This window comes from Nipponia nippon, unplaced genomic scaffold, assembly GCF_047370975.1.
Source record: "Nipponia nippon isolate SJK-2023a ecotype South Korea unplaced genomic scaffold, ASM4737097v1 scaffold_3, whole genome shotgun sequence".
NCBI lineage: Eukaryota > Metazoa > Chordata > Aves > Pelecaniformes > Threskiornithidae > Nipponia > Nipponia nippon.
The window spans coordinates 115,582,091-115,605,925 of NW_028262347.1; the positions used below are offsets into that span (position 1 = coordinate 115,582,091).

General features: G+C 39.6%; 1 protein-coding gene across 5 annotated transcripts in view; it reads left to right on the top strand.

Moving 5' to 3' along the window:
• The window catches only part of SHOC2 (SHOC2 leucine rich repeat scaffold protein), a 70,635-nt gene that overhangs the window by 12,445 nt on the left and 34,355 nt on the right, over positions 1 to 23,835 (top strand). For all 5 annotated transcript variants that reach the window (XM_087766352.1, XM_087766351.1, XM_087766354.1 and 2 more), the window contains exon 2: positions 15,203 to 16,140. In XM_087766352.1, the coding sequence (XP_087622478.1) occupies positions 15,438 to 16,140 (703 nt within the window). In that variant the 5' untranslated portion in view covers positions 15,203 to 15,437. The remainder of the gene's footprint in view (positions 1 to 15,202; positions 16,141 to 23,835) is intronic.

Here is a 23,835-nt window from a genome sequence, read left to right on the forward strand (position 1 = left end):
TCTAATTTCACTGCTGATTGAGTTGCTGGTGGGGTTTTGTTTGTTTGTTTGTTTGTTTGTGGGGTTTTTTTTTTTGAGAGTTGCTCCCTAGTTCTGTGCCTGTGTTTGGGAACTGTTTGTTGGTATCTGAACACAGATCCAGAAAATAGTGATCAAACGCAATTACTATTTGCAATCATTTCCGATCCCAGAGAGGGAACCCAAATAGGTGCAGCCTATAAGGATCTTCCTTTGCCCTAGGGCTCTGTAACAATTCCTATTTTACAGTATACTGGATTTGTAGTAGAATTTAAATTGGTGGCTGATAGGTGATAACTGAGTTCCAAATTCAGAGAAAGATAAACTCTAATTAACTGATGCTTTTCTTTTTTATAGATGCTAGGTTTTCTTTCTGCTGATCTAATCTAGTGTGGAGAGTGAAACAGCCATTTCCTTCTTGCTTTTTCTGGTCTCTCACAGACATTGAAAATACTGTGTTTGTCGTGCCATGTGCAGATATCCGAAGTCTGATTTATGGTCACGTGAACTCTGGACGGCTCGTTCTTAAACAAAACCCCAAGCCTTTTAAGCTTAGTTTTAAAACTGATAGCTTTTCGGTTTCATTTCTGCTGAAGTTATTTTTATGGATATCTTGCATTTCTTTGTCTTGCTCTCATTGACATGGAAAAATGCCACCTACTAAGTCGTGAATGTTAGTAAGTTCTGTTGTATTTTGGAGATTTTTGTTTCTATTTAACGTTCAAGCTTTTCTATCTCTATTAGCAGCGTCATATATTGTATGTGCAAGCATGAATATTATGTTGGAGCAGGCAGGGCAGCATAGCTTGGTAGCAGTCCACAGTCCAGAATTGCCTTGCAGGGCAATGTTTTGCTTCCTTTTTCTGAAGGAGGGGTGGAAGGGCTATTTGGGCAACAAATACTTCAAGCACTGAGCTTTTTCTTAGATACTACTTTGTAGCCTTATCCAGCTTGCTGGACATACTTGTACAATGGCCGAAGGACAGAGGGGATAGCCAATTTTCTAGCAGATTTCTGCAGAGTTATGGTGTGATTGTAAATATAAGAGTTGAAGTGGACTCATAAAAGCATCCGTTGTGATATTGCACTCTTCTGGGGAGAGATGAAGAGCTCTTGAATTAAAATGATAGTTTATTAATAAATGTTAGAAGTAGGAAAGAGATGGTACTGCATAAGACCAAGTATGCCAAATACAGCCTGCAGTTATGAGCCTGACTATGGCAGGGGTCATCTGGCCCGGATTTAGTGGTAATGTTATGTGCTCTGTCAAATAAGCTAGAGGTTGGTTGTGAGAGAAGTGAGCAATGAAATAGTATCATCTGCACAGATCTGACATGAGGAATTTAGGAGTTAGAGGACAGCGCACAATGTGTCAAACAGAGGCCATGATTAAAACCTCTTTCTCTCAGCCATGCTTCCAACTGGTAGTCCTCACAACCACAGATCAAATTTAGCCTTAGCAGGCAAGAATTGTTTTAAATTAAAATTTCCTTGTTTGCATCATGTCTGAATTGGATCCCCATAGGATGCTGATTTAATATAAAGTGATTTTATGTGTATCTTCATTTTTAAAAAAAGAAATTTAAAATGCATGTTTATAGCATTTAATTAACTTTAATACTAAGCCAATACTGACAATTGTCAGACCAGTTATGTTACTCACTGTCTGTGTAAGAATGACAGAAGCTTTTGGTTTGGTAGGAATTTGTGTGATACAGACAAGCGATATTCAGCTCTTCAGATTGCAGCTTCTTCTCCACCTTCTGTTTGAAGAATTATTGTCGGAGAATGGAAGAAGGGGAGGAAGGAGGAATCGTGGGGGAGAGAAGCACAACCTTATGTCCAAGAATCACAGGAGCTGGAGGCTGGTAGGGAGGAGAAGGTTTCATCAGACACATGCTAATCCTCCAGCACCGCACAGGAATAAAAGACTTGATGTAATTTGTCTGTTTCTTGCCTTGCAGCAAAGGGAGGGATGGAGAAAGGCTTGGGACAGGATGGAGGAATACAGCACTGGCATGTTGTGCCTTGCTGCAAAGGGGGCGTATGCTGAGAAGGTGGTGGTGGCCATGCTCCGTTGCAGGGGACAGACCAATTTAGGTCCTATTCCCCACGTCTTCTCTAGTTCTGTTGTCCTGCCTGTCTATCTTCTACAGCTCTCTGGTCATTATTCTTATACACTGTCATACTTAGAGTTCCTTGCAGTCCATACCCAGTACTCCTGCTCTCACTTCAGGTAGGTGTTGGTGGTTGTTGTCTGTCTTCTACCTGTACCTGTGCCCGCGCTCCCTTTCTGGTCCTTTCTGTTTCCCTTGCAAGTGTCATTCTATGGGTTTTTCTCCTTCCTTTCCAACTATTTTGGGAACAGTTGAATAAAAAAGGAACAAATATGTGGCAAGTATTTGTTAAAATTAATCAACTTCCTTGTTAAACTATTTTTTATTTATTTTTAGAGATTAAGGTGCCTCTCCAATGTTTCAGTTTCTTGTTTTTCCTTCTGTTCGGGAGCTCTTTTCTCACTTCCTCAGATATTCTCCTTGTATCCTCATAGTGTTCGTATATAAATATAGTACCTTGACTTTGAACATATTGTTCAGGAGCATATTGTCATACTAAAATTTGTTCAGTCCTTCTGGTCAGTTCATGAGTCTGTATACCTTTTCTGAGTGCTTTCTGCATATGCCTGATACTTTTTGGATTACACTTGTTTTGAAAAGGGCTAATTCTCTTTTAATCTGGATTACTTCAACCTGTACTACTTGTGTGAATGTCACTTAGGTGGTTGAAATACTCACCTCCTGCCCTGTGCATCAAAGGGAAAATCCAGGCTCCATCACTTTGGCGAGCTGTGTGGTGGAGGATGGGTGCGGTACAGAAATGCTGTGCGAGGAGCTGAGAGCAGTCCTCGCCTCTGTGTAAGTCAGAGAGGAGCCGATGCGGGCAGTCCAAATGCAGTGAATCGCCTGTTCTCAGCTCACACCGTCTACTGCAATCCTCTGGCCCGTTTCTTTAATAAGTACAGATTTTGCAAGGTGCAAGTATCTGGAGACCAGCAGGTCTGGTGAGGCACTATGTTGTGCCTGAGCTGGTGTAAAGGTTGCATTTTTCTTAGTCATTTGTCTTACGAAAACTTTTAAATGTTCACAAACAGATCAGACGATTCCTTGCTGAGTTACTTAGACATTTATAAATGATGTCTGTTTTCTGTCTAAAACGAAGGGCAACGAAGTGCAAGAATGTCATTCATCATAAATAGGCATACGGGACAATTTTTTAAAAATTTTGCTAGGGTGGTGATATGAACTTTCATGTAGCTTTAAGCCAGCCTCCTTTTTCATATTTTTTTTTCAGATTTCTACTTATTAAAAGGGAATGAGGTAAAAGGCTTATTATTGCATGATATTTGTACAGTGTTGTCTAATTTGGTTTGTGTGTCAATTTTTTTCATTAGTTTTTCAGATTAACATTGCTGCTACTTTCTACATTTACAATACACAAGCCTTTCAAGCATGCTAAAGAGTATATCATCCAGTTGGTTTTTGGCAAGCAGAAATCATGTTTTTCACTATTTCTAGTAGAAATGTCATTGCAGACCTTTTGGTTTTTTTAGGAAAAAAAAAAAAGATGCCTCATCTGAACAGATTTTGAAGAATCTGCTTGGAAGGGATCACAGTGGTTTTCTTTTTTTCTTTTTTTTTCTTTTGAAGGAAAACATCTTGTTCCTGTGAAGATAACCAATTTATCACGCATTTTCCAGAATTGTTAGTATATGTGAAATAATCTTTTAATCAGGCTCCTAGTGACGAGCAAAACAGTATTCAGCGCCATTTGGAGTCTTTCGGGTGTCAGGCTGGAGTTTAAGCTGTTGTGTGGTTAAGGCTCCTCAACAGCAGGAATGAGCATTTGTGGCAGGTCTGGACTTTAGGTGGTTCTTCGCAGGAAGGTGAACAGAGCTTGCTTTCTCTTCTGTGTTTGTTTCAGTTTTGTCTTCTGTCCTGGGAAAGAAATCTCTGGGATTGTCACTAGGATCTGTAAGAATGTGGATGAACTTGCAAGAAATTCAAATGTTGTCATTCTTGGGTTTTTTGTAATGGTAATTCATTAAATGTTGATTGGGGGAAAAAAACATGTAAAAGCTAAATAAAAATACTCTAAGAAGTTATGAAAATTAAGTTTGCAATATAAAGCAGTCAAAATTGGACAGGTGGGAATGAGGTGGCTTCTAGTGCTTTAGGTGACTACGCTTGTCAGAATGTGTTTAATAAACCTCCAATTACTACACACTTTGCCTTCTTTAAGACCCCTTCTCCATGCAGTGTGTAGGAGCAGGAGTGGTGTTTGTTGGCCGATTCCTGTCTCAGTATTTTTATATCTGCGATATTCTCTTACGTGGAGTTTCTTACCAGCTGCTTCTTGCCCGCCACCCATGCTCGCCAGCCTCCCGTCCCCGTTCTTCTTCCAGCTCCTGCCCGTTTCTCCCTTCCCCGTATTTCTCAGCTTGCCTCTGCTCCAGGCAGGAGCTTTTCTCCTCTGCGCGGCCGCTGTGACCCCAGGGAAGGTGGGGAGGACGGCAGGAGGGTGTCTCGGCCAGATAGGAGGGGCCTGTTCAGTGCTGTGCGTTTGACTTGCTCTGTGGGAATGTCTTATATGAAAAGAAGTCAGCGTGTAGGAGTCGAGGAGGTGAAACAGGCTCAGGGTTTATGAAATACTCATCTCTCTGTTGCCAAAGGAGTTCCTTGCAGTTTTCTTATTAGAGGTTTCAAAGTGGCCAGGAGTGAATATGTGGCAAAATTCACTGTGGCACCAAACATCATCTTAATAGGTTTCAAGTCCCTAATCTAAAACAAGAAGGCCGTAGTTGTTAGGAAATCAGCGTTAAGATTACCTTCAACATGAACAAAGCAACATGCTTTTACCAGCTCTCGGTCTTATAAACAGCTGAAGCAAATAAATTATCTTACCTTTTCCCTCTATTCTCCTGTCCCCTCAAGGCCCCTCTTCCCCACCCTAAAAAACCCCAAGGGTTGGCAGGCAGCTGCTGGTAAACGTCACCTTTGAGGAGTGAGGTCTGAAGAAGTTCAACATGACTGAAGAAGCCTTAGCCAGAGAGCATTGGCTGTATATAGCTGTATACAGCGCTACCTGAATCACCTATAGCGTGCATCTGTTTGCTTAAATAATATTTCATTCCTTTATGTCATTATGTTTAATTCTGTTTTGCTCTTGGGGGAAAAGAGTTGAAAGCTTTGAAAAAGGCTTGGGAGCAATTTTATTCTTCATCACCTTATCAGGGCATATAATGAGCCTATATTTCTATGGTGCCATTAATTTACAAAGTTCCCCAGGGTATTTCTAAGTTGCTTTGGCTTCTCCAGCTGTGGTTGAGCATCGTTTCAAGCAGCTGTGCAGGACAGTGGTCTGTCCGGTGGAACATGGAAGCTGTTTAACCATGTGGAGCAATGCAGCGCAAGAGGGTAAAGGCACGGAGGGAATAATGCAAAATCCAGTTGAAACTTCAGGGAGAATCTGGGCAGGCGGAATGCAAGTAACCTTGGAAATGTAGCGGTTCGTAGTGAGAATCTAGCTGGAGTGGACACATAACTACAGAAAAATACTGTTTCTCTTTGGCAGTTTGTAGTTCTTGCATCTGAATAAGCAGACTCAGAGGGCAGAAGTGGTCCATCACATCATGTTTAGGCAAATGCTCGCTGGCAAAAAAGAGATGGAAGTATTGCAACTTACATCCAGTTATCTGAAATGTAGCAGTTTCTTTATACTCTCGTTGTATCTACGTACTAACTTGGCTTGAATCAGTTTGCTTTTGCCAGGTAAAATGCATTTATTTAAAAGGGTCAGATCACAAAACCAAACAAAAAAACTCACTGGAAAAATATCGGTTAAGCAGTAATGGGGAAAGATGTGTAGATCTTTTGATTTTTCATTCAGAATATTGTAAATTTGTTTTGGTTTCCTGTAATATTTAAATATAGGATGTAAACTTTTGGAAAAATGTGCCATCCCAAAGAAAACAACTTGAGCTGATCCTTGTGCAGTTTTCAGCTAAATTTTCTTTTTATTTAATTTAGTTGTAATGAAGCGGAAATGTACACTTAAATTGGAGGAAATTTGATTCCGATTATGGTGGTTATCTTTTCTCTGTGAAGAATGCTGATCTGTTCAAGGAGATTTATTTTCTGAGAGCATGTTAGATGTAAAATATGTTAATGACTTGTAAAAGTGAGGAGATTTATAATTGGAAACTTGTGGGTAAATATGTTTTGTGGTTTGGTTTGTTTTTTTTTTTTTTTGGACTTTACCAGACACTTGTGTATCTTCCAAACTCTCAACTATGTTAGCTAGAAAGTAACTGTTACTGCATGCTCCTTTTCTATACATTAATTATATTTAAACTAGGTGTTCAATAAAACAAATATATCCAAGCTTTTCTTATCTTAGCTGAAGATCAAGAACTGCAAATAATCTTAGCTAGAAAAAAACCTGAACAGGGGCCAGATATTGTGCAGTGTCGAGCTGCCATATGTAATTATTGTGGCTTTGTCTGCTAGAACATAGAAAGTAAAGAGCCATCGCTCCTTTTCATGTTCAGAATTGCATTAAAAGCGCATTTGAAGTTGATTTTTAGATAGGCTTTTTTCCTAGCGTAGTAACCCTCTGCAAAGGGATCTTGTGACTTACACAGTCACTAATTATGATCAGAAAATTCAAGAGACGGAGAGTCATCCGGCACTGAACTTTGTGAGATGGTCATAATTATTACATAAAAGCATGTTGAAGAAGACGAGCAAACCTACTGCACCAAATTCAGAGACAAAGAAACAAAGAGAAATGCTACAATAAATAATATTTTTGCTTTTTTGCTAGATAATTCTGTGTTGCTGGTAGGAGCCAGGATAGGATGCTACCCTAGATAGTAATAGAGCAATGTTTTATTTAGCTGATACGGTATTTAGCATAAGGTTTGCCCCAATTTCTGTAGGATCAACATAACTTAAGTTGTTGATAATACAGATAATTAGTAGATAATATATTACTCTATTGTTGCTTTGTGTGTTTACTTTCTCTCCTCCCTGTCATTCTTGTTTTGTCTCCTGTTTGGTTGGTTTTGTTTTGATATGTTGTTTTTATTGCTCAGAGGAAACAATGAATAAAAGAAAAATATTTGATGCTGGTTTAAAGTTTGCATCATCACCTTTGGTGAGACCAGTGCCATTTTCTATCAAATCTGTAGCAAAGCTGTGTGTGGCAGGCTGCTTCCTTTGTATATAGGACTTGTGGAGGGATCTGAGTGGTAGCGCCTGGGTGTTATGTGGTGGCGATAGCAAAGTTTTTTTTTATAGTGGAAAGTAAGTTTTTGCTACAGCAGGGTGATCTTTGCTCAAAGGAGGGCACTGGGTAGGCTGGGAGCACTTGCTCTTGTGGAAGGTTGTATGGCACTATAGATGCAGAATTTGTATAGTCACAAAAATGAGATTAACTGGATTTTCCTAGACTAATATGTCCATTTAGAATAGCCTTTTTTTAGGTGTATCTAGCTATTAGGACCTGTGCTAAGACCGGGAAATTCATTTCATCTAGCAAGTGATGATTTTCAAATTTCATGTATTATGCAGCATTACACAGCCTGCTGATACAACGAGTTACCATGGAAATGGAGATATGCAGCCCAAAAGGTACATGCTGGGGGACCACACATGCAGAAAGTACCTTTTTACATATTAAAATAGGCTGCCGCATGGAGTTAGCGGAATTCTTTGTACTGGCTCTTAGAGTCTATTTCTACAAAAATATGAAATGGTATTGTATAACTTGGCCAAAAAATAGTTTTTTCCCTGTAAAGGAGAAAAAGAGAAAACACTTCATAAAAATAATGTTGGAGCGCACAGGATGAATCACAGTATGTGTATTTTTGTACTTGCTAGATGAGTTCAAAGGCAGGGCACAAAAGATTATTTCTAGCCCCTGGGAACTTAAGGCGTAGGTGACTTTCTGTCTGCTAGCGTGGAGCCTTTTTGTTATGATAGATCTGGACTTTGGTCTGTGACCTGGCATTTAGTGCGATGAAGTACTTCCAGAGAGCAGCGTATCTGGTGACCGGTGGATGAAAAGATGGATTCGAAAGCTCCAAAACCGGCGGTAACGTCCGCGTGCCCATGCGTTTGCTGTGGAAGGGCACGGTTGTGTCGGAAGCCGGGATGGGATGTCCTGGGAGATATGCCTGCTTCTCCAAACCTCCAAACACCTCTTGAAACTGATTTACTTACTTATAGTAACTTCGGCTTTAATTGCACACCTGGGTTTGTAATTAGGTGCCTATAGTTACAGATTGGTCTGCAGATTTAAGAAACCACAAGTAAAGCGTAAGTAAGCAAGCCTTCAAAAACGGTCAGGTTGTCCTCTTGGCCTGATGTTTGTGCAGCCATTCCCTCGACCGCCAGGTTTTGCTCGAATGCGAGATTGGGTTGTGCTCAGCTGTTTTGCAGCCGTGGAAGCAGCAAGCAGGCAGGGAAGGGTCTTGGCTGCGGTCCTTTGGCAGATGAAGCTATTCTGAAGGGCTTAGTGGGCTGTCAGGGTCCAGGCCTCCTCACTGACCCAGCTCCGCAGGCTTGGGCTGTGCGTGCAGGGAGGCAACAAGCTGCTCCCTCAGTGTGAGAGGGGATTAGGGGGGAAAGTGGGGTCACATCCAGATATGTTGAAATCAGGCTCAATTGGTAGTCTGTAAAATACCATCTGCTGGCCGTTCATTTACAGGACCGAGATTAATTTAATGGTCAGCCTTCTCTGTTGAACAAGCCAGCCATCGCAGCTGGCACTAAGAACCATTACAGTATTATGCTGCTGCCATCGACTGTCCTGTACTCTGAAATCAAGCAGTTTTCTTCCCAAAGAAGAGAAAGTGTCTAGCTGGCATATTTCAGGAGCGCTACTTTTGTCAAGATAGATTAGGCGACGTTTTTGATCTGTGGCGGTGCGACGGCCGGTTGTTCCCGTGGTGTCTCCATACCTCTGAATGAGGTTTTGTGTTTAGAGGAGGCATGCAACCGCCTGGTGACTGATTCAGCAGTTTGCTCCCAGCTGGTCTGTGGTGGCTGCAGCGGCAGAAACTCAGATGCACTTACGCAGATGAAAGCTCTGTAGGTCAGATGTTTGAAGCTAGTAAATGGTAGGAGAGAATGTGCTTTGTTTGCAAGTGATTCGTTGGCTTAAGCTATTTGGGTTTTGAAATGAAAGTAGGGACCATCTTTTTTTTTGCATATGTGGTATTGAGAATGGAAAGTTGGTGTAGCCGTTTGGGCTAAACTTTAAATTTCATCCATTGCTTATTGATGTGTTCATGTTTGTGGTGTAGTGGAATATGAAATCTTTTTGATATATCCCATGCTATTCTAAGTAAAAGGTAAATACTTCTAAGAAGGTAGATTTTTTTCTGTTTGTTTGTGAACAGGTGTTGCTGCAATTACTAGATAGCATTTGAACTCTGCCTTCTTGTTAAAAGCCACTTAGGTCTGACTAATCAGAATTTCCTAGATCAGAATTGCGATCTCAAAACATTTTCTTTTTTATGATGTAGTGGAATCATTGTCTGCTTACTCTGGAGTGTCAAGTATGAGCTGATTCCTTATTTCTTCGATGTGTTTAATATTTGGAATGATCTTCTTCTGTTGTTTGGGTTGAAAACCCCAAGCCATGGTGTGTGCCCTTTGGGTTAAGTTTAGTACAAACACGGAACAAAGAGAAAAATCATTCCTATTCCATGATATAAAATTATGCATGTAGTAAGGAATTTTCCTTTCAAATGCAGGCCTGCAGGTTTCCTGCTACATTACAGAAGTAAAATTCTGTTTTATTTGAGTAGACTGTATTAGGCTTTAGTGAAAATGATACCTTAGATATCACATGCTCAGAATATTAGAAATGTTTATGATTTAAAGTGCCTGTTTTGTCTACTGAAGCACAGAACAGGAGCCAGTAAGTATTTAAGTGGAGCTGTAAAGTGACCATTTTGTAAGCTGATGTGCCATGATGATGTCCCTTTGGCAGAAAAGACTGCGGTTTGTTAGCCTCATCACTTGAGGGAAATATTTCGGCAGTGGGAGAAGTACTTTATTTCAATTAACTATTTCTTCTTCAAGCCATCTCTGTGAACATACAGGAAAGTTTCATATACTTGCAAGTCACAAGACACGTGATGCATCCTCTGAAAACTGAGGGATTGCTGAGAGTACCTCATGCAGGGATGGCCTCTTCTGGAGGGGTCCCAGCGCTCCGGGGCAGGAGCAGCGAGACTTGCAGCGGGAGCTTGGTGCCGTTGGCGAGTTGAGCTTGGGCCATTCCTGCTGGCCGGCCTCCTCGGCACCCGGGGTTTGGCCACCCCGGCACCAGCGCAGCCCTGCTGCCAGTCGCCCGATGCGGCATTTCATTAGAGAGCTGCATGCAAACTGCTCGAGGATTGACTCATATAAAATCAAAACTAAAAGACGTAGTTAGGGTAGTAGTCACTTTACTAAGCTGTGAAGTAATACTAGCAGTGGATTTTTTTTTTTTTGAGGGTAGTAAAGTTGCTTTTGCAGTAGTGGGCAGGAGACAGTTAAGTCTTTTACAGCCTTCTTTGAATAGTCGTTGGGTGAAATCTTTTATCTCAAGCCTCATATTGTATTAGATAATGACCAGGAAGCATCAGTATTTATATTACCAAGTTGCAGGTGATTACTATTATTCCTAGAATTGCAGACGTGATTGTTCCTATGTTACCACGCTTTTTAGAAAACATCTATTGCATAAATGTTTTGGTTTCTGTTGTTCAGAGTAAGTGAAATCTCTTTTCAATTACTTGTACATATATAAAAAAAAAAAAGTCAGTAAAATACACAATGTTAATCTTCTCCAGGCAGCTAAGGAAGGTGGTACAGTTTAGGCTGAAGTCGTTTGTGTTGCTGAAGTTTCGTCAGTTACGGTTGACAGAAAAAAATAAATACATCTGGACTGTGTTCACCAGACATGGGGAGGAGTGAATCAAAGCTCTGGTGCTGGTTATTTATAGCTATTTACAAATATTTTACTTTAAAAGAAATAATATTTGGAACAGGAAGAGATTATTTTCCTTAACTTCTCTAGAAGTTTTATTTTCCTTCATATGCTGCACCAAGCAGGAGTCTTATTCAGTTTTCCAAATTCTCCAGCACATAATAGTTAAATGTTTTTGTGTCAATTAAAATTGACAGGAAGTCAGTTTGAACAGCATTGGAAAATGGAAGTAGTTGGCAGAACTGGCTAATTTCACTGAATTTCCTTTTGCTAAAAATACCTCTAAAAGAAGGTCTCCTTTTGAGATACAATGAATGCTTGTTTGACTGTAGTTTAGAATTGATGGTGACTCTTGTCCTTTAACCAAAAGGGCTTGAAAAATATGAATAACCTTTTGAAACATATTTAGCTTCCTCTGTAGTGTATGTAACTAGGCTCATGTCTGCCAAAAGTTTACATACATGCTTAACTTGATGTATGCGAGTAGCCCCATCAGCTCAAATGATCTCCAATAGAAATGAAAGTTCTGTAGAGATGCTTATGTGAAGTTGAGCATTTTGTTTGTATATGTGTTGGTAGGATTAAGGAGTTCTGAGTGTAGTTGCCGTGTTAAATTTTGAGACACAACTCTTTCATTAATGTAGGAAATGGCAAGATTCTAGTCCTGCTAATTGAAAGCATACAGCATGAAAATACATTAAAAATAATTTTAGGTTGCAATGGCAGTATTAAAAGTTACAAAATACTAGAAATAGGGTGAGTTTCATGTAGTTATTTAGGTCCTGTGCTGCCACTGCGTTATGATACAAGAACATCATACTATACTTACAGGACAGCCTAGAACAGTCATTTCACAGGTTTGGCCAATTTGGCATGTAAGTCAGCATTATTTTGCTAGGAAGAATTCTTGCTTGGACATCTTTCACTTGTGGAAGTTGGTGATGTGTGGCAACGGAGAGGATTATAGGAAGAGAAAGGGTTGTCTCATGAATAACAGTTCTGCCCTGGCTCTTGTACTTACTGGGACCTTTTTCCCCCTGGAATAAAACAAAGAGGGGAAGAAAGGTTGCAGGGATGTCAAGACTAACAGGAATCACCAGGACACAAATGTTGCCTTGCAGCAGAGGAGTTCACTGCTTCATGGAGTAACTGGGTGAACCTGGCTGGTGCTGGGTGGTGGGACCTGGTTCTCTGCAGGGTGGTGGGACCTTCTGCTGCCGGGGATCCCAGCCCTGGTGGGTGGACAGGGGAGATGCCAGTGACCCCAGAGGGGCGAGGCTGTTCCAGCGAGGCATTTTCTTTGGTGCGATTCCCCCTGCATTGGCTTTTATTGTGTTTCATCTGGAAAAGGTCTCATCATAAGCTTTTTCTTCTGATAAGTGCTAGTTGTAGTCATTCTAGGTATTAGAGAATTACTTTATTTGGAAAGAAAGAGGCTAAACCTTCTCAAAATGTTTTAAATACATTTTTGCAGTCTCAGGCAGTAATTAAAGTCCTCAGTAAAGAGATAGAAATGACATAGGTGCAGCACCTTTAACTGTTAGCCTTTTGTCACTCAGAACAGGGAGTATATTTTGAAGGCCTGCTGCACCGCGAGCTTGGCTTTGGTTTCTGCGTGTTAGGAAACCACGGCTGCCTGTGGCGTCCCTGCAAGTTGACTGCCTCTTAACGTCTTTAACTGTGAGGCGATGCTGAAGTCTCTGCTCGTGACCCTTTGTACTGCTCTGAATTTTCTTTATATGTTTCAGATGATGTTTTTAATGACTTTTCAATTTTTATCCTTTTGTGTTGGCAAAAGATTTCTGTTCCTTATCAGAAAATGAAATGTTAAACTGGCATATTGAAACAGGGAGCCCTCCCCCCTTTTTAGGTACAATTAAAGTAATTGCTAATGAAGACAGTGAAATGCATGCAGATTATTTGGAGCCTTTGCACAACCGAGCTGCTTTCAGCAGTACTAATCTCCAGCCGTCTTTCCTTTCTGAGGCTGTTTCAAAACCTCCTTCAGCTGCAGTGCACATAAGAAATGAAACAAATCTCATGGCGGGTCCTCAATTTGATTAAACGGAAAGCTCATGAGAGCAGCAGCCCTTTGAGTATTTTGCACTTCAGGGGCTTGATGTGGAGCAGTAGCTGTCTGGCACTGCTACATGGCTGACTTTTCTGTGTATTATCAGAATTGAGAAACTGTGTTGGTTCTCGATTCTTTGTGTTACCTTTCATACTGAAAACAAGTTGTTAGGCGTTTCAGGCTCCCACCCTTTAGTCAGCTGCGGTTTTGCATTTGGAGTCATTACATTTCCTATTGCTGGAGTTTTACAAGCAGGTACATTATACAGCGCTGAGAACAAGTTTTACAATATAATGTAGCGAGGCTGGTAATCTTGAGGATAGGTCAGGTTAATGGATGGTGGAAAAGCTGGGTGGAAATCTTAAGGATGCAGTAAGGAACCAGCTTGTGCTGCTTTAGCAAACTCTGTGTTGGAGAAAATTTCCAAGTTAAAAGCTGTTGTTGCTTGCTGCTGCTAGCAAATGGCCGTGGTCCTTTACAACAGAGTTGTCCAGAACACAGTAACTGGAGGCAGTAGGGTTGTTTGATGTTATGGGGTTTGTAGCACGCGCTTTGTGATGCTGCAGCAGTAATGAATCAGGGTGAAGGACTGGAAGCCACCTCCTGGGGGACGTTCTCTTTTGAGCTTTGTTACTAAACAGGTTGATTTGCAGCTGAGGTAAAGTGGCTTGCCCTTCTTACTGTCCTTAAATAGATTTTCTTTACCTTTTTTTTTTTTTTTTTTATGTGAACGAATATATTGAGCGAAGTGTGCTCCTTTGTGCTCTCCGAGCACATGTTTATACTTGAAGGCAAGCATACATTGCATAACTGTGCAATTAAAAATAGTTACTTGAGCTTTGCTAAAAATGTTTGTATTTCTAGTACTTGCTGATGGCTTAAGTATGCAAAATATTATTTAATTGATTTTGATTACGAGCTTTATGAACTTGGGCAGAAGATGGAATGCCAGGACAGCGACACAGCTCCTGTGGAGGTTTTAAGGGTATTTTAACGTGGCTCAGGTGGCTGGGGAAACAAGATATTCTTCTGAGATACAAACAAACTTTCTTTATCAGTGAATGCTGCATAACAAAGGAAAGTGGATTCTAGGCTAGAAGGTGGACTAACATGGAGACATGAAATTATTGTTGCCATTGATTGACCATTTATTTATTTTCTTCCGCAAAGATACATTCAAAAGCCTCTCCAGAGTATTCAGAATTGTGAAGTTCTCGGGCATGTTGTGTTTTGAATTGAAACATGAAGCAAAGATACATTTACGATGCATGATGATTTTGTAAAAATGTAAATGGGGCTCAATAGGTTTCAGACAACTCTTCACTTATTAGGCTGCATTATAGTCATTGAGGGGGGAAAATTCAAGATACTGTCTAAAGATACGTTATATCCTACTCTCATGAGAAATTCCTTCATAATTTTGCTTGTCTTGAAGCATAATATGATATTTCTTCTGATCTTTCAGTTGACTTTTTGATGGGTTTATTTTAAAAATCCTCATGTTTGCATCTTCAAAGCACGTGAAGCTGGTGACAAAGTTCTGCTCCATGTTAAAAGCAGAGACCTACGGTTCAGAGCTGGTCAGAAGGGAGATCTTGAGATGAAGTGTTCACGTTATAGTAGTGTATTAGATTTCACTGTACATCGAATTGAGACTCTTTTGTGCTGAAAGAATAAGCCTGTACAGATTTGTTTGAAGAGGCAGGCACTTAAAATTATAGCAAATCTTTATTGACTGATTGAGTGGGAAGGGGAGGGAGAATACTCATGTTGGTGACCAGGGTGTTACGCTACGAACTAGCTAAGACATAAGACAGTGACTCAAATATAGTACTGAAGGCAGTATTGTGTTTAAGAATTGTAATTTTTCTTTCCTCATGTATACTAATTAGTATAGCTCTTCTACCACAGTGGGTCTTCTGAGCAATGTGTGTAGTATTTTTGGTTTAGCACTGGGTTTTTCATTGACATTTGAAGAGAAAGGCAAATCATTAACCTGAGTTAGTAAGCACAGGCTTGATGTAGAAACATTCAATGCTAACTTTGGCTTCTCTTCTCTCTGTGTTACAGAAATACTAATACGGAGCATTTGACCTTCCAATCTCCACAGCTGAATCTCCTGATACCAGGATTAGGAAAGAGTGCCTTCAGAACCAATATGTAGCAAATGGGTATCACACCTCTGAAGCTCCTCCCTTGGTTCAATGCTTGCATGTTTTAAGGATCCTTGTTGCCTCAGCAGTGAATTGTTCTTGTGAACTTCAGAAACAGATTTCATGTGGTGCTTGCTAAACGTTGAGTCACCATGAGTAGTAATCTAGGAAAAGAAAAGGACTGTAAAGAGAAGGATCCAAAAGTCCCATCGTCAAAAGAAAGGGAGAAGGAGGCCAAAGCCTCTGGAGGATTTGGGAAAGAGAGCAAAGAAAAGGAGCCTAAGACCAAAGGGAAAGATGCCAAAGATGGAAAGAAGGACTCCAGTAGCACGCAGCCTGGGGTAGCTTTTTCAGTGGACAATACGATAAAAAGACCTAATCCAGCCACAGGTACCCGCAAAAAATCCAGCAATGCTGAAGTGATCAAAGAGCTAAATAAATGCCGGGAAGAGAATTCAATGCGCTTGGACTTGTCCAAGAGGTCTATACACATGCTTCCATCAGCTATCAAAGAGCTAACGCAGTTAACAGAACTTTATTTATACAGTAACAAACTGCAGTCCCTACCGGCAGAGGTGGGTTGTCTTGTGAACCTGATGACACTGGCCCTGAGTGAAAACTCACTTACCAGTTTGCCTGACTCTCTTGATAACTTGAAGAAACTGCGCATGCTTGACCTGCGGCATAACAAACTTAGAGAAATCCCTTCAGTGGTGTATAAGCTAAGCTCTCTCGCCACTCTTTACCTACGCTTTAATCGTATAACTACTGTGGAAAAGGATATCAAAAACTTGTCAAAACTCACCATGCTTAGCATACGAGAGAACAAAATCAAGCAACTACCTGCTGAAATTGGTAAGCGATTACACTGATTGAAAGTTTAATTCTGTGCTTATGTTCATTTTGCAGTTCAGTTAAGTATACATAAACTGCCACTTCTCCAGGTGCCCTTCTCCATTGAGACTTCATAAAATTATGCTCATTATCATACTGGTGCAATGTTAGCTTATATTGAGAGTAATCGATACCTTGGATATATATTTTTTTAAAAACAACAAAAGCCCTTTTTCTTCATCTATCATCTTAAAATTAGATGTATCTTGTTTTCATCTTTGCCTTGTGCTTTCACATATTGTGTCTTCAGAGCCCAGATGGTTTAAAAAAAAAAAAAAAAAGATACAGGGGCATATTTCATGTTAAGATTTCTTTATAAATCATTTATGAACTGTTGCAAGTGATAAACACATTATGGGCATGTTACGAAGGGGTGTGACCATGGTAATACAAGGTGGAATACGTAGCTACATGCTATTATCATGAGTAAGCTGTTGGATGCCGTAATAGTTAATAATGTAGGTTAATGATTCGTGAAAGCCTCTATCTTTTATAAGTCATTAATATATTAATACATGGACTCTTAATGTAAGGTGACGAAATGTTGTATGCGTGGCTGGTGATTCTTAGGACTTTTTAATGAATAATATTTGTTTTTCCAAACGTTGTTACAAAAGTTTGAAAGACGGTGAAATAGTATGAAAGTGGCTTATTAATTTAAATAGTTTATTACAAAATATGTGCTGGAATGGCTGTGTTATCAAGAACTCCTAAGTTGTTCCTAATAGGTTCTGATTCATGGAAAGCATCTCCTTATCCCACTGTTCTCAAGCAATATTTGAACAATGTATGTGCCTCATAAAAGGGAGGTTCTAACATCAGTGGGTTTTTTCCATGTATCACCAGTTTTTAAAATGCAAACATAGCTTAGTCCCTTTAGAGGGAGGGGGAACATAAACTTCATGCAGTTGAGAGACTGCTTTGACTTTCTTCAAGTGTGGAAAAAAAAACTTGTAAAAGCCCTTGTAACACTGTGAGTAATAATTCCTGTGCCCTGTTTTTAAAAGCTGATGTGGAACTTTTTCCTGTTAACCGAGCCAGTGTGTGAGTATGTTAAGTGTTACTGAAGTTGGCCCCTGCACTCACTAATTTTGCAAAGCTTGGGAAATGCTCTTTTTTGGATCCCTAATAGATCTCTTTCAAACCAGCAGCATTTGCCTCTTTCTCCTGTACCTTGATATGAAAGATACATAAGACAACATGTTCTTGATGGCAGGAACTCCTGGCCACGTCTGGAACTGCTAATCGTGTTACCTGCAATGCCTGGTACAGACAGCTTCTGTACATGGTAACAGGAGGGAAGAAATGTAGTGAGGCTGTCGGTTCTTGGTCTGTCTTTGGGTCTCTGTAGCAGCTATTGGAATGGATGCTACTATAGCCACAGAAACACTTTTTTGCTAGGCAAAAATTAAATGGTTAATGCGGTATGTTTTCTGATCAACATGATTTTTGAGTTGGCACGAGCATCTTGGCAATCCTGGGAATTTCCCCTGGGAGAACTAAGGAATTATAATTTTGACTTATTTTGACACTACAGTTTAAGTCCAACAGCATCTTTGAATCTCTTACTTATCAAAGAATCATACTGGAAACCATGGGGCTGATGTTCGCAAAAAAAAAAAAAAAAACCAACATACCATGTGTTTCTATGTATGTTGAAGAAATTCTGGCCGATTTAGCTGGTTGAGCTATGTTACACAATTGTCAGTACTTTACCTGGGCCTATTTGTGGCTCAGTTATTCAATGTAATCTAGCAAAGAGTCAGCTTCTGAGCTTCAACTGGGGATAGTACTGCATAAATTTAAATTAATACTAGTGTGTGAAGAAAAAACTTGTGAGATGTTGCATTCCAGTGTTTGCTGTTGCCCTTTAGAAACTTTCTGTAGGTGTGTTTGATACTGCAGACATTATTGTTGCTGCTGGAACCTCTTTGTTTCTTAACTATTTTATTTGTTGAAGTCCTATAGTTAAGTTTACCTTAAAGTATATAATTTCTGTATGTGTTTGTTCACAATAGTCTTGAAAGAGATCATGTGTTAGTTTCATGGAGAAATTTAGTAGGTATATGTATCATGAAGGAATGTATGTGACTTGCTTTTTTCTTTGGTATTTTTATTATTCGTGTCTTGATACGCATACAGGCAGTGTTCTCAGTTCTTTATCAAACCCTAGCTTGAGAACATTAACTACTTTACTGCTGTCTTTGTATCCAGCAGTTAGTCATGCCTTTATTTGTATTGTGATAATGCCCATGTTCCTTGTTACGGGTGAGCACCTCATTGTGGAAGGCCTTTTAGAAGCACAAATGCAAGACGACTATCACCCTTATGAAGAATTTTGAAGGGAAATTACTATGTTCAACAGCAAACTTTACTTTTTATTTTACTTTTTATTTACTTTTACTTTTTATTCAAAGTAAATTTTCGTGACTAGGTTGCCAGCAATTTAATCACTTGAAAAATAAATTAATTAAAGCATTTCGAAGTTTAAGTAACACAAATAATTTTAACTGCCAAGACATACAGAACAGGCATTTGAAAACCTTTTTCCTCAAATAGTAAAAACAGACAAGATAGTTTCACTTTTGTAATTCGTTTCTACTTGCGCACTTTCATGAATCTTTGTTCTAGCACGAAGATGAAATGTTTGAGCTGGAAACACAGCTGAAAAATGAAGCCGCCGAGAGATGTATTTCTTACTTTCCAGTGGAATTTCTCTGTTTCTTTAAGCACTTGTTTATTTCTCTATGTTTTACATGTGCACTTTAAAAAAAAACTTGCCTTTTAAGTCCCAATGATTTTAATCCTTTGTATGTTTATAATGCAGTTCCTAAATACTATATACAAGCAAACACTTATATTATCAGCTTGTAAATAACAGAAATTTTTGTTGCTGCAAAGCGGGAAGTAAAATGAGGCCATTATCTTTTATAAAGCAATATCATGTGGAGCATTTCAAATTCTTTTTGAAAATACCCCATTGTTCTAAGGCCTAAGGCTCACATATCTGATGGTAAGCTAGTGTGCTTGTTCATATTTTTAAAAATTCAAAGCTTATGTATCCCACTGACTTGGCCAGCAAGGAAGAGTCTTGCAGCAGTTAGTTCCGATGTGTTCATGTTGCTGATCTGGTACGTAACTATGCGAAGAATCCTGGGTTTTCTTTACTTTGTTTTTTGGAGGTAGGTGTGCTACAAAAGGTTGCCCTGGACAAAAAAAAAAAAAATTAAAACCCTAGACTTCAGCTAGAAAGATGGGATGTTGCTACTATTCCCTCAAAGAGCCAGCCTTGAGCAGCGTAATGGAATTAAAGTCTTACCTTGATGCTAGAGACCTGTGATGGCTTTCACTACCACTGAACACAAAATATCAGTTCTGTATAATTATAAAAGGCTTTCCAACTTTAGGACCTTGTTGCTTTAAAGTAAAGATTCACCGAATTTGTAAGCAATCATCCCATTTAATTACTTTTCTAGGAATCTTTAGTCTCCTTATACAATAAAGTTTATTTTCCTTCTACTCTCAGTGAAAGAAATCAAAAGTAGGTCCTGGAATCGTAAGTGCTTTAATGTTTGAGACCTTTTGTCCAACACCTGGTATGCCTATGACTGTTGATTTTTGTGCCAGCAATGTTTCACTGTTCTTAGATGCAGCAGTTCCCCTCTGTTCCTTACGTTTGCTCTCCCACTGTATGTGCTGACAGCAGTCATATCTTCTCCCAGCCATTACTCACAATTTTTAGTATTGCATAAAACCTCCATTCCTTCTGTCACCCCGCTATCCCTTTTCTGTGTTACCTTATGTTTGGAATGCTGAGCATGCTTGATTAGTTTGAATATACTGTTCCAGATGAGTTTCCCTCTTTGTGCTGGAGATAACTCTGTGCATCTGGATCGTATTGCGCTTGTGTTAGACTTAGCATACAAACGCTCTTGTGACCGCCTAAGACACCTGCACTCTTTGCCTCCTCTGTTCTCCCTTTCTGCCAGAGGTCAACCTTGGTATCCTAGTAGAAATGTACTCTTTTTTACGCTACTAAATTTCATGCAGTTTATATTATTTTTAGTTACCTGTTTCTTCCAGTGCCTCTAGCATGCTACTACATCAGACATCTTCATGGATTCTAGGTTGACTAGACTGAATAAACTAGATCTTACAATTTTTTTGTAGAAAACTCTTTCTGCCAAGCTAACTTAATAGTTTACTGATATTTTTGCAAATAACTTTTCATTTGTCTCCGTTTTCATGCCTTGTACTTTCATGCCTTTTGTTAATGTTTCCTGCAAATTCTGCTGGCCTGTGTAGTGTTTAGATGACTCTCCCCTTGTTATTTCCCCTATCTTAAATTTTGAATTGATAGTCTCCAATCCTATGGCAGTGTTCCTTGTTTGGTTGATGACATGTAGAAACTATACTACTGGTCGAGTGATTTCAAAATACATTTCTAGAAATGCTTATCTAGAACATCTACTGCTCGCTGTGCAAGCATACAGTATTAATACTTGTTAGAAATAGATTCCTTTTAAGGAAACCTGAAACTAACTCTAAAACATTTCTTGAAAGCCTGAGCGAAGGTAAAACATTTATCAAAATGTTTGTAAAAACATCGTTGATCAGATTTTAAGTGGTCCTGGAAACTGCTTTGAGACAACTGACCGGTTACGGTGTTTATCGTCTTGAGGAAAACCTAGAAGAGGTGAACCTACCAGCACTGAGCTGCTGGGAAGTAATCTAAAGTTTGGTTCTGTTTTGGGCTTTAAACTGTCTTTAGTAGTTAAAACAACACAAACTTAAATGAGGTGATTATACTGGGGGAAAAGTTGCTTTGCATTTAAAACAAACGTTTTAGTGAGAAAGAGGAAGTGTTATTATCTATAGTTAGTAAACAGATGGGTGTGTTTCTGGTCTTTATTTTCCCCCAGAATGCAGTACCTCTCATTCCTTTACATCCAGTTGCTTTATTATGATGATGACAGTAAGGTTTCCTAGCTTTTCAATATTCAGAAGGCTTCTTAATTTTAAATCGTAGTTTACTCAACTGATGTCACTTAGTAAACCAAATAATGAAGAAAATATTATCTGTACTTTGGAAGAAGATAGTCTTTTAGTAACTTGGCAAATTCAGGCTCTAGGTACCTAGCAAATCATTGCTGCTAGTCATTTATTGGACTTCTCTTAACACTGTTCCAGCAACATACATATTGCTTCTACATTTTTAATGAGATTGAAATGGTTTTGATAGACTGCATAGTAAGCTGAGGTCTTGGTATATGTTGTTGTATTTTCAAATATAAATAGATTTGTGTTAATAAGATCTAAAAATACTGAAAAATCCATTTAACTGCAAACATATTCCAAGGTTTGGTTTTTTTAATCCTTTTTTTTTTTTTTTTTTTTTATAATTAGCCAAAAGCTCTGTTCCAGAGTAGCTGAATTAGGGGGAGTTTCATGAAATGGCTGTGCTGATGTGTAACAGCTTCATGATGCTGAAAGGGGCAGTATCCGCTCCCCTCCTCGCAGCCTCCCAGCTGCTTGCTTCTTCTGCCTCTTTCATCTGCGCTGCTCCTGGGTGAGCTGATTTATCTCACTAAACTAACAGGAAAATATTGATGGTTTTACTACTTTTGTTGTCTGTTACTTTAGTTAGTTGAAATCGGTGAACTGTCAGATAAGACTGGAGCCGGGTGTAAGAAGAGGAGTGGGAGAGCACGAACTGGAGCAGGGAGGGCAGGACCGCCACTTCTGCCCGCGCTGAGCTGTTAAATCAGCTTGGCTCGCTGCAGCTCACTTGCAAAACCTCACCGGTAGGATGGCTCGTGTTGTATAAAGGCACGTGAAGTGCACTGCAAGTGGTTTGAAGAAGGATGGATTACTGTCTGGAGAGCCATTGAAAATGCATCAAATTATATTTTCAGAATCTCTTTTTCTTCCTTTTCCCCCTGCTTTCCATGCCTTGTTCCACAAAACCCTGTGTATCTTATTGGAGTCCTGGTAGCATCACCTCAGCCCCACCTTCCTGAAGCACCTTCCTTGTTTTTATGTATAGTGGTTTGTAAAACACATTGTTGATCAGATTTTAAGTGGTCCTGGAAACTGCTTTAAGACAACTGACCGGTTACGGTGTGTATTGTCTTGAGGAAAACCTAGAAGAGGTGAACCTACCAGCACTGAGCTGCTGGGAAGCAATCTAAAGTTTGGTTCTGTTTTGGGCTTATTGGAGTCCTGGTAGCATCAGCTCAGCCCCACCTTCCTGAAGCAATTTTTTGTTGCCTTTTTATATATAGTGGTGAGAATTCATTGATGCAAGTTTCTTGATGGCAAAGCTACTCGATGTTGCTCTTTGTGAACCTAGTCTTTCTTATAAATCGCATCCTACCTAACAGCGGTGATAAATTTTCAGAGTGCATCTTGCCCAGTATCCTGCTGCTGGCTGTAGCCCTAAGCAAATGTCTGCATAAAACCAGGGTAAGTGTATATATGAGACTTAACCTGACTCCTTTCCCAGATCCAGCTATTTTCATATCAGGGTTTTCCTGAGTCTGGTGCAGCTTGTCTCTTTAGTAATTCTCAGTAGACTCCTCTTCCGAGGGCTTGACCATTTTTTTTCCTTTAAACTCCTATAAATGCTTTGCATCCTTAGCAAGGTCCACAGGTTTGCTTTCAATGTTGCTTTTGACTAAAAGGTCACTGTTATGCAGATGTTGAATATATATACATACCGAGTGCAAAAGCAGAACTTACCTGTTCACTTGGCTGTTGAATCTCTGGTGGCATCCATGAAAAAACCTTAACAGAAAGGTTTCTATGTGGAAGCTTTGCCAAAACACAAAACAAAATCTGGAGGGATAATTGTGGAAATGAGTTCATAAGGTGGACTCCAGCTTCATCGCCATATCTGGTAAATTGTCCATTCCACTGAGATCAAAAAGTTGAAGATTAGAATGGAAGAATGCGAACGCTTTGGCGAGTCAAGACAGTCAGCATGAGAAGGATGAAAACCAGAGGAACTGTCTTGGGATGAGGCCAAGCAAATGCTTCAATTTGCAGGCTGTTACTTAAGCAAGCCTTTTGCATTTCTTGTATCGAGAGTTTTATTGCATTCCTCCATGTTGTGTTGAAGGAATTGTTTTGCACAATCAAGTTGATAATATTTTCTTTGCAAAGACAAGGTTGCATCTTACACCAGTTTGGGATATTTTTGTCTTCTTAGCACTCACAGCTCAAATAGAAATAATATTGTCAACATGGTTGAAATTACATTTGCATAGTTTCTGCAAGTTTCTTAAGACTCCAAATATTGTGTTTTCTGTCTGTGAATGCAACTCTTATTCTATGGAGAATCTGGTCAGGGCTGTTCTGCAAGGGAAATATTTTTAGATTGTAATTCAGGGAATCTGCCTACACCAGACTTGGAATGTCTCTGAGACTCTCTTCTGTTCTTCCCTTCCCCCATCTACCCAATATTTAGATCATTTGTGGTTTCTTCACTACTTTGAAACTCTCTTTCATAACACTTGCACCTGTTTGGTTTTCGGTAGCATAGACAGCAAACCAGATGTGTGCAGCTGCATTAGTTCATGTCTACTCACTCCATGCTGAATATAGTGCCCCTTATTAAATCACTTGTTAGTTGCAAAGCTTTTAGTGATGCTCTGA